This window comes from Tetrao urogallus, assembly GCF_951394365.1.
Source record: "Tetrao urogallus genome assembly, chromosome: 2".
In the NCBI taxonomy this organism is placed as follows: Eukaryota; Metazoa; Chordata; class Aves; order Galliformes; family Phasianidae; genus Tetrao; species Tetrao urogallus.
In genome coordinates this window covers 100,229,416-100,240,538 of record NC_136814.1, presented here as the reverse complement: position 1 = coordinate 100,240,538, position 11,123 = coordinate 100,229,416, and the positions used below count along the sequence as shown (strand labels likewise).

The following is an 11,123-nucleotide window of genomic DNA, read 5'->3' as shown; positions in this document are numbered from 1 at the left end:
CGTTTGCTGCCTTTCAGCTACAGTCGGCATGGGACAACCTCACTGTTTCAGCTGCTTCCTCAAAGTACTGTGCATGCATTTTTTTTTTTTTTTTCTGTAACACGAAGTTTTATATCCAGCTCTTTACTTTTATGTCCTTGGGTTGAACATGGGTATTACATAAGGATTTATGGGAGCAGGGTACGCCACAGCCTCCGTAATTAGAAAAAATAAACAAGTTGTAAATCTAGTGAAAGACTTCTCAGGTTCCTGGCAGCTGGGAGCAAATTACGGTAATCCCACTTACACTAGGGCTGGTTGTCAGATGAGATGTATAATTTTATATGATAGTGGAAAATTGTCCTGGAGGCCAGATCTGCCTTGCAAGCTGTCAGCTCGACAAGCTTTGTTGCATGTGCTAGCATTCATAATGCCATTCTACCTTTATTCTACCTCATTACCATTGCTACCAAAGCTACTAAACCACATCTCACAGCTCCCATCCAGATGCCTCTTGAACACTGCCAGGGACAGCAACTCCACCACCTCCCTGGGCAGCCATTCCAGTGCCTGACTACTCTCTGAGAGAAAAAGTTTTTCCTCGTGTCCAACCTAAACCTCCTCTGGTACAACTTGTGGCCATTTCCCTGGGTCCTGTTTGTTGCCTGGGAGAAGAGGCCAAAACTCTCTTCACCACAACCTCCCTTCAGGAAGTTGTAGAGTGCAGTGAGGTCTCCCTGAGCCTCCTCTTCTCCAGACTGAACAATCCCAGCTCCCTCAGCCACTCCTCATAAGGTTTGTGCTCCAGACCCTTCACCAGTTTCATTGCCCTTCTCTGGACATGCTCCAGGCCCTCAATGTCTTTCCTGTAGTGAGGGGCCCAAAACTGAACACAGTACTCGAGGTGCGGCCTCACCAGTGCTGAGTAGAGGGGGATGATCACCTCCCTGCTCCTGCTGGCCACACTATTTCTAATGCAGGCCAGGATGCCGTTGGCCCTCTTGGCCACCTGGGCACACTGTCAGCTCATGTTCAGCCGAGCATCAACCAACACCCCCAGGTCCCTTTCCTCTTCACACTCATCCAGCCACTCATCCCCAAGCCTGTAACGCTGCATGGGGTTGTTGTGGCCAAAGTGCAGGACCCGACACTTGGCCTTGTTGAACCTCATCCCATTCACCTCAGCCCAGTGATCCAGCCTGTCTAAATCCCTCTGAAGGGCTTCCCTACCCTCAGGCAGATCAACACCACCTCCCAGCTTGATGTCATCTGCAAACTTACTGAGTAATGATAGTATCTAACATTTAATTCCTCTGAGCAATTATCTTGTCTCACTTTGTAAGCACTGGATAAAAATCCAAGGTGATATAAGCAATTAAAAAAAAAAAAAAAACACAACAAGATATAAGAGCATGTCAAATTGAGTGAATTTCTAAAACTTATTCATTTTAAATACAGATGCTCTTGTATGGATGAGTAAACGTATTATTTCAATTATTGAGACAATATAACTTCAGTGCAGAGAACTGTTACAAAAAATAACTAAGCAGGATTTTTTGAGTGATATTTTCAAATTATTATAATTCCACTTACTAACTTACGTCTGGCCCTCTTGTTCAGCTCTAAGATGCTGTAGTTCATCACACATAGGAGTTGAGCCAACTTTGCTTTATAATTCTTACGTATGTGCTCCTAAATCAGCATTAGTTAAAAAGTTGGATGTCCAGCACTTGAAGTTACGTACTAAGTGTACCTTCAATTAAATGATCTGATGATAACCAATGGTTAGTTCTATCTCTACGTTTTCAGATAGCCTCTCAGAAGAGGGATATGGCATTGAACTTGACAAGATGCAGGTGTGAGTACTTCATCACAATCCTCCTCTATGAAGGACACTGAACAAAATGTTCCTATTTTGGTGTTCTGGGGTGCTAGCTGGCAACTAGCTGAACATGAGCGAGCACAGTGCTGAGGTGCCAAGAAGGCCAATGGCATCCTGGCTTGTATCAGAAACAGTGTAGTCAGCAGGACTAGGGAGGTGATAATTCCCCTGTATGAGTACTGGTGAGGCCGCACTTCCAGTGCTGTGTTCAGTTTTGAGCCCCTCACTACATTGAAGCCCTGGAGCGTGTCCAGAGAAGAGTAATGAAGCTGTGAAGGGTCTGGAGCATAAGTCCCTTGAGGTGCAGCTGAAGGAACTGGGATTGTTCATCCTGAAGAAGAAGAGGCTCAGGGTGATACCCTGGAGATACATTGCACTTGCATTGCATGAAGTGGATGAGTGTTCAGAGCAGGATGCAGAAAACACGACACTGATAGCCTACTGTCCACTCCTATGCTTTTATTTAGGTCCATCACCTAAAGGGCAGCTTTGGCATGTAAAAGGTGCATTTCATAGTGGTGTCTTCAGTTGGCCACAGGCTGCTTCTGGAGCCCTCTGCAACAGCGGCAGGGACAAGGGCCTGGGCCTCATCCTACTGCTGCCGAGGCACTGTGCATATAACCAGCACCATCTCTCTCTGAAGAAAGGGACAAGGAGCAAGGAGGACCTGGGGAATTACAGGCTGGTGAGTCTCACCTCTGTGCCTGGGAAGATCATGGAACAGATCATCCTGGATGACATGCTTGATCACATGAGGAATGAGCGTGTGATCCAAGACAGCCAGCACGGCTTCACCAGGGGAAGGTCATGCTTGAGCAATCTGGTGGCCTTCTATGATGGAGTGATGGCATCGGTGGACAAGGGAAAGGTGACCGATGTCATTTACCTGGACTTGAGCAAGGCCTCTGACATGGTCCCCCATCACATCCTTATCTCCAAATTGGAGGGATGTGGATTTGATGGGTGGACCACTTGATGGATAAGAAACTGGCTGAAAGGCCGCAGATAGAGGGTGGTCATCAATGGTTCTGTGTCCAGGTAGAGGCCGGTAACGAGGGGTCTGTTTTGGGACCTGTGCACTCTGACATCTTTATCAATGACATCGATGACAGAATCGAGTGCACCCTCAGCAAGTTTGCTGACAACACCAATCTGAGTGGTGCGGTTAACATGGTAGAAGGAAGGGATGCCATTCAGAGGGACCTCGAGAGGCTAGAAAAGGTGGGCCCGGGTGAACCTGATGAGGTTCAACATGGCAAAGTGCAGAGTTTTGCAGTTGGGCTGGAGGAATCCCAGGCATCCATACAGGCTGGAAGGAGCGGTCCTTGAGAGCAGCCCTGCAGAGAAGGACCTGGGGGTCCTGATGGATGAAAAACTTAACATGAGCCAGCAGTGTGCCTTTGCAGCTCAAAAAGCAAATGGTATCCTGGGCTCCATCAAAAGAGGGGTGGCCAGCAGGGACAGGGAGGTGATTGTCCTCCTCTATTCTGCTCTTGTGAGGCCCCATCTGAAGTACTGCGTCCAGGTCTGGAGCCCCCAGTACAAAAAAGACAGGGAGCTGTTGGAGAAGGTCCAGAGGAGAGCCACGAAGATCAGAGGACTGGAGCACCTCCCCTATGAAGACAGGCTGAGGGAGCTGGGCTTGTTCAGCCTGGAGAAAAGAAGGCTGCGGGGTGACCTCATTGCAGCCTTTCAGTACCTAAAGGGAGCCTACAAACAGGAGGGAAATCAACTCTTTGAAAGGGTTGATAACTGCAGGACAAGGGGAAATGGTTTTAAGTTGAGGGAGGGAAGATTTAGGTTGGATGTCAGGGGGAAGTTCTTTACAGAGAGTGGTGAGGTGCTGGAACAGGCTGCCCAGAGAGGTTATGGATGCCCCATCCGTGGAGGTGTTCAAGGCTAGGTTGGATGGGGCCCTGGGCAGCCTGGCCTAGTATTAAATGGGGAGATTGGTGGCCCTGCGTGTGGCACGGGAATTGCAGATTCATGATCCTTGAGGTCCCTTCCAACCCTGTCCATTCTGTGATTCTTTGATTCCGAAGGGCTCCCTTACACCTTTAACACACTGAGTGGACGTACCAGCCCAGGTAAATTGTGAGTGTCCAACACAGCCTGTGAATGAGCATAATTGTGTCTAATGCCTGCTGCCCTCCATCGTTTACCCCAGCCAACAGTGGGGCAATTCTGGGGTAATTCTCTCTATAAAAACAGATGTGGGATTCACACACTTTTTGATTTTCCTTTATGGAAAAGCGGAATGGTCTTTATTAATTAAAGAAGTACGAGCAGGATCGTTTCGTAGCCACAGAGACGGCGCGCTGCCACTGAGCACACACTGAGCTGCCAATCCCCCGCCCTCAGCCCCGCCGCCATGTCCGGGGTGGGAGGAGGAGAGGAAAAAAAGGGGGGAAGGAGGAGGAGGCGGGCCACTGCTGCCCGGAAGTAGAAGGTAAGCGCCAAGAGTGCGCTTCCGGCGGCGGTTGCCAGGGCAACGAAGGAGGTTAGCGCTGTGGCGCCGTGCCGCGCCTCCTGTCCCAGGATGTTCATCTACCTGTGCAAGAAGGTGCTGCCGGCGGACCGAGGGGCGGCGGGCGGCTCGCGGGGGGGTGGGGTGGGGGTGGGGCGGAATTGCAGAGAGCGGCGGCCCGATGGATCGTCGGGGGGTTCGTTCGGCTGTTCTCCCAGCGGCTGTGCCCAGCGCTGAGCAGCCGTGCGGGATTAGATGTTAGGCAGAAATTCTGTACTGTGAAGGTGGTGAGACACTGGAATGGGCTGTCCAGTGAGGCTGTGGATGTCCTCTTCCTGCAAGCATTCAAAGCCAGGCTGGATGGGGCTGTGAGCAGCCTGGGCTAGAGGGAGATGTCTCTGCCTATGGCAGGGGTTGGAACTGCGTGATCTCAATGGTCCCTTCCGACCCAAACCGTTCCATGATTATACATTAGATGCACTGTGTTCCCCTTTTCTAAAGTTTTGAGTTGCCGTGTTTTACTTCTGTATATAATTCTGTTTAAATTCTGCGCTACGAGCATTTTGTAGCATTCTTAGAATATTCTGACATTAAAAAAAAAAAAAAAAAGGTTCTTCAGTACTATGTGCGGATAAAAAAATGTTTTGTTTTCAGATTGCAATTCCTGGCAACGTCCGATTAAGATGTATTTCCTGGAACAAGGAAGAAGGCTTCATAGCCTGTGGTGGAGAGGATGGATTATTGAAAGTTTTAAGATTAGAATCGCAGACAGGTAATTCACACTTAAAAAAGAAAAATCTTTCTTTAAAGAGCAGAACACACTGCACTTCAAAGTTCTGAAAGCACAACTCTCTCCAGAAGTTACTTGACAATACTGCATATGTTTTAAATCTGCTACAGATGGTTATATATTTGCATAAGCATCAGAAGCACTGCTGTTTTCCACTGTTTTCCTTTGGCTTGCCTTACCTGGCATACTTGTTATTTATTGAGCTTTACACTCACTGAACTTCCAGTGCATCTTCTTTCTGGGCATAACGTTCATTTTTGTTATTTTTATATTGACTTTTTTTATAGACATGGCTCTGGGCAGCCTGGTCTGCTGGTTGGCAACCCTGCACGTAGCAGGGGGTTGAAACTAGATGATCATTGTGGTCCTTTTCAACCCAGGCCATTCTCTGATTCTGTGATTTGTTTGTTTTGAATGAATTTCATTATTTCTTGTTTATTTTTAAATATTGTTATTCTAGCAAGAAAGTTGCATATTTCCTTGAAGTAAGTTAAACATGTTCAGAGAGAAGTGAAATCTGATGTATTCTCCAGTTCTTTTAAACCTGTTTCTGGTGTGATAGCCATAGATTTTACTTTGTTTTGGTTTGTTTTCCTAGAAGTTGTTCAAGTGTAATGATCAATCTGGATTTGGATGACAAACATGTTGAACTGAGGGGTGGAAAATCCATCCTACAGATACGCCTTTGTAATTTAATTTATATAAATGGTCATTAGTGTTGAAGTACTGTTACATACAGTAATAACCTTACTTTGTTAGGTTTATTTTATAGTTATTTTTGTTATTTTTAGATGAAGCAAAAATAAAGGGCCTTGCAGCTCCTAGCAATCTTTCTATGAATCAAACTCTTGAAGGCCATAGCGGTAAGTCTTGGGCATTTCATGTTTTTTTTTTAATTATAATTAAAAATACAGGATTTGGGGAAATGTATAGAGTATTTTTTCTCAAAGCTTTAATTAAAAGTGTAAAATAAAGATATCAGTATTATAATCAGGTATGTGACAGCTTGGCTGCCTATTTCCTGTTGAGGTACCTGATGAAATAAATAGCTAAAGTTAATCCTTCATGATCTGCGAATGAATTACTGGGTTGAGAATCAACCTGATCTATCAGCCCTGTTCTTCTGGCTGGTGTGCTGTGCGTGATATAGAATGCATGCTGCACAAACTAAGCCTGACTCTAAAAGTTTGCTTACGAGTTTTTCATGCTTAGGTCTGCAAACTTTGACCTTACAGCCTAATTTTTTATTGCTTCAGTTTTGACTTGTTCTAAATTCCTCAGTCTCTGTTCGTTATTCAGGAAAAGGTGTTTAGATTTATTTTGAAGTGGAGGATGCTGCTTGTTATGGTAGCTTAATGTTTTCTGAAGAAATCACAGTTAGTTTAGCAAATTCATCTTTCTCTTAAATATTTATCTTCGTTTCACGTTTGTTGACAAATCATAGTTTGTTTGTTGGCTGATAGACAGAGTTCAGAGAGGTTAGAAAACAGGTTGCAGGAGGATAGAGTGCTTGAAAGTAAAAACTGAATGCAGGGAAATTAGGGAGGAATTGGAGTCTCACATGATAAACAGCCATTATCTATGGACAGTGTGATAAGATGGGGGTGCTGTAATCCTTAGATGAAGAAATGACCTTTTTATGAAGATTTGCATTTGCAGCTTGATAGCAGGTTACTTTAGGGGCCTAATTATGATAAAAAGGTTAATTTTGAAGAATTTATTTAGTGGTATTTTAAATGGATATCTGAAATATGATTCTGAAATAGGTTACATTTACCCCATTCAGTGTATCTTCGATTGTCGATAAAGCTTATTTATATAATAATATAATAATAAATATATATTATATATATATAATAATAATATAATATAATAATAATAATAATAATAAAAGTTTATTTAGTGGTATTTTAAATGATATCTGAAATATGATTCTGAAATAGGTTACATTTACCCCATTCAGTGTATCTTTGATTGTCGATAAAGCTTATGACTGAAGTAAAGAGAAATGGAAAGGATAAAGAGGAACTGGCTAACCACTGATGAAGAACTGAATTATTGTGATGCTTGAAGTGATCAAATTTACATCCAGTATTAGACTGATATGAGCTAATAGTAGAAATTGTTTGAAGGTGTTTCAAATCAAATTAAATGTTTGCAAGAAGGATCCTCTTGAGACTTGAAGGTTTGAAGTAGTGAGGAGAATGTGCTTTTTGGTAAGCAGGAGAGATGTTTGGTTTTAAACCTACAGCACTACTGAGGATCAAACTATTTCTATGAAGAAGAAAAAGAAAAGAGCACCAAGAAACTTTCTTAGGACAATAAAGTTTTGTCAAAGATGTGTGAGACAGTCAGAAACCACCAGAAACTACGATTTGTTGTTGCATACTGAAACAATATTTTGTTTCAATATTTTGTATTCAGTATTTTATATTTTGTATTCAGTATATTTTGTTTCAGATTCTGTGATTCTGTAATATTCTGGGTAGAATTTGGAGAAGGAGTTAGTGAGGTGGGTGAATAAAGGAGCAAAGGGAGGCATTTAGCAGAGTTTTGAAAGAGGAAAGGAATGGTACAGAAAGAATGTCTAAAATGAAATCCAAGTCGGCAGTACAAATTTCTGTTAGCTCCAGGGCAATCAGTTTGTATGTCATGCTTTCCCTTAACTTCTTTAAATGGCATAAACACAAAAGTGTATGATTTTCTAGGTTCGGTGCAGGTGGTGACGTGGAATGAACAGTACCACAAATTAACAACCAGTGATCAAAACGGGCTCATCATTGTGTGGATCATATATAAAGGTACTCTGCAGACAGCTTTGAGATTGGATAATAATCCATACGGTGGGAGATCTTTGCTGGTGATTTTAATAAATCTTTTTCAGGCTTCTGAAAAAGTCAAAATAGGCTTAAAACATTTTTCAAGTTTTTATTGTAATTGTCTGAATTTTTGTAGCGCCGCTTATGAAAAGGTGTTTGTCCTGCAGAGCTGTCTAGAATCATAGAATCATAGAATCATAGAATCACTAAGGTTGGAAAAGACCTAAAAGATCACCCAGTCCAACCGTTCACCTATTCCCAATAGCTCCTACTAAACCATGTCCCTCAACGCAACATCCAGTCTTTCCTTGAACACCCCCAGGGTCGGTGATTCCACCACCTCCCTGGGCAGTCCATTCCAGTGCCTGACCACCCTTTCTGAAAAGTAATACTTCCTCATGTCCAGCCTGAATTTCCCCTGGCGTAGCTTGAAACCATTCCCCCTGGTCCTATCACTAATGACACGAGAGAAGAGGCCGACCCCCAGCTCACTACAACCTCCCTTCAGGAAGTTATAGAGAGCAATAAGGTCTCCCCTGAGCCTCCTCTTCTCCAGGCTGAACATTCCCAGCTCCTTCAGCCTCTCCTCATATGGCCTGTGTTCCAGACCCCTCACCAGCTTCGTTGCCCTTCTTTGAACACGTTCCAGGGCCTCAATATCTTTCTTGCAGTGAGGGGCCCAAAACTGGACACAGTACTCGAGGTGCGGCCTGACGAGTGCTGAATATAGGGGAACAATCACCTCTCTGCTCCTGCTTGCAACACTGTTTCTGATGCAAGCCAGGATGCCATTGGCCTTCTTGGCCACCTGGGCACACTGTCGGCTCATGTTCAGCCGAGCATCAATCAATACCCCCAGGTCCATTTCCTCTACGCAATCCTCCAGCCACACCGCCCCAAGCCTGTAGCGTCGCCTGGGGTTGTTGTGGCCGAAGTGCAGGACCCGGCATTTGGCCTTGTTGAAACTCATCCCATTGGCTCCAGCCCAGCTCTCCAGCCTGTCCAGATCCCTCTGTAGGGCGTCGCTACCCCCAGGCAGATCCACGCTTCCAGCCAATTTGGTGTCATCTGCGAATTTACTGAGGGTGCACTCGATGCCCTCATCGAGGTCATCTATAAAGATATTGAAGAGGACAGGCCCCAGCACCGACCCCTGCGGAACACCACTCACGACCGGTCGCCAGCTGGATTTGACTCCATTCACCACCACTCTCTGCGCCCGGCCCTCCAGCCAGCTCCTTACCCAGCCAAGAGTGTACCCATCCAAGCCTCTGACTGCCAGCTTCTGCAGGAGAATGCTGTGGGAGACAGTGTCAAAGGCTTTGCTGAAGTCTAGGTAGACCACATCAGCAGCCTTTCCTTCATCCACCAGATGGGTCACTAGATCATAGAAGGAGATCAGGTTGGTACAAGGAAAAGATAACAAGTTTTAGCCTTGTGCTTGGTAAACCACTACAAATGTCTTATTTTAAATGTCTTTTTCTTTATTTCCTTGGACAAAAATAGCGTACTGAACAATAAAGAAGCACATGAGTGATCTCCTTTAGCTTAACGGCTGTTTACAAGGGTGGGTAGCGATAGGACAAGGGGGAATGGTCTTAAACTGAGACAGGGGAGGTTCAGGTTAGATCTTAGGAGGAAGTTTTTCACACAGAGGGTGGTGAGGCACTGGAACAGGTTGCCCAAGGAGGCTGTGAAGGAGGCTGTGGATGCCCCATCCCTGGAGGCATCCAAGGCCAGGCTGGATGTGGCTCTGGGCAGCCTGGTCTGCTGGTTGGTGACTCTGAACAGAGCAGGGGGTTGGAACCAGATGATCATTGTGGTCCTTTTCAACCCAGGCCATTCTGTGATTCTGTGGTTCTAGTCTGGGAGAAGAATCTGTAAATTACTTAGTACTTATTTTTATCAGTGACAGTTTTTTCTTCTGTTTATTTCCCTGTGTGTTTTGGTCTCTTTTGAAATTATGTAAGCATAGATTTCTTCCTATTGGGCCCCTCCCAAACTTTGGCTTCCCTTTCTTATTTCTTAATTGTTCCTATCTTTTTGGGAATAAGAAAAACACACCAAAGCACTGGGTTTCACACAGTGGTATAGTCTTTCTGAAGTTCCACAAAAACTTTGGAACAATGTTCTCTTTAATTTCTTTCCAAAACAGGCTATTTCTGCAGCTCTTTATTGCATTTCAGAGTCATTAACTTGTATCGCATCTTTGTTTAAAGCAGACACTTCAAAAGCTTTTCCATTTCATTGAATTTCTACTTTGATTTGTTGGTAATTTTTATAAACTCTTATGTTTCTGTATTATGTTGTATTTGTTTTTAGCAGCTTCTTGAAATTATATTGCTAAGAAATGTGATTAGCATCTCATTGGTATCCTATTTGTATATCTTTTAATCGAGGGTTGTTTTATTTTTTGAATTTGGTGATTAGTCTTGAATCAACAAGAGGATTATCAAATCAGAAGTAGAACTCAATTTTTTATTCACTGCTAATAGGTGCTTGGTATGAAGAGATGATAAACAACAGAAATAAATCTGTTGTTCGAAGCATGAGCTGGAATGCTGATGGACAGAAGATTTGTATTGTGTATGAAGACGGAGCTGTGATTGTTGGATCTGTAGATGGTAAAAGCTTTGCTAATTTTGTCTTGTTAGATAGCTTTCATTTTCCAGAAGTTGGTTCATAGCAACTCTTTCTCTATATAAATACAATTAATAGTTACTTTAGAAGTTGTTGCTTATATTCTTTCGCAGCTTTAGTTTTTGTATGGGATTGCATCCTTCCTTTAGTTTGTGGTATGCTTATTAAGGACAGTCAATGCTCTGTTACAGGCAATCGCATTTGGGGTAAAGATTTGAAAGGTACACACCTGTGCCATGTAGCCTGGTCCTCTGATAGCAAAGTCTTGCTCTTTGGAATGGCAAATGGAGAAATCCACATTTATGACAGTAATGGAAACTTCATTGTAAGTGCATGCTCGTTATCATAAATTATTAACTGTAATGTGCATAAAAGTGTATTTCCTTTGTAGGTTATTTCATACTTATTTAGTTGGAAGAGGTCAGTTAGGGCAAGGTTTTTTGTGTAACATTTTTATGCAGGATTTATTCAGTTGCAATTTTATAATGAAAGTAACAACCAAAAGTTTTATTTTTTGCAAAGTTCTATTGTGGTAGTGAGTGCCTT

The 11,123-nt window shown here is 43.6% G+C and overlaps 1 protein-coding gene across 1 annotated transcript in view; it reads left to right on the top strand.

Moving 5' to 3' along the window:
• Positions 1–4,400: 4,400 nt before the first annotated feature.
• WDR35 (WD repeat domain 35) overlaps positions 4,401–11,123 on the top strand; it is a gene marked incomplete at both ends in the record, with an annotated part of 38,015 nt that continues 31,292 nt past the window's right edge. The window contains 6 exons of the mRNA XM_079532810.1: positions 4,401–4,424; positions 4,983–5,100; positions 5,910–5,981; positions 7,827–7,919; positions 10,433–10,561; positions 10,769–10,902. Coding sequence (XP_079388936.1) covers positions 4,401–4,424; positions 4,983–5,100; positions 5,910–5,981; positions 7,827–7,919; positions 10,433–10,561; positions 10,769–10,902 — 570 coding nt within the window. The remainder of the gene's footprint in view (positions 4,425–4,982; positions 5,101–5,909; positions 5,982–7,826; positions 7,920–10,432; positions 10,562–10,768; positions 10,903–11,123) is intronic.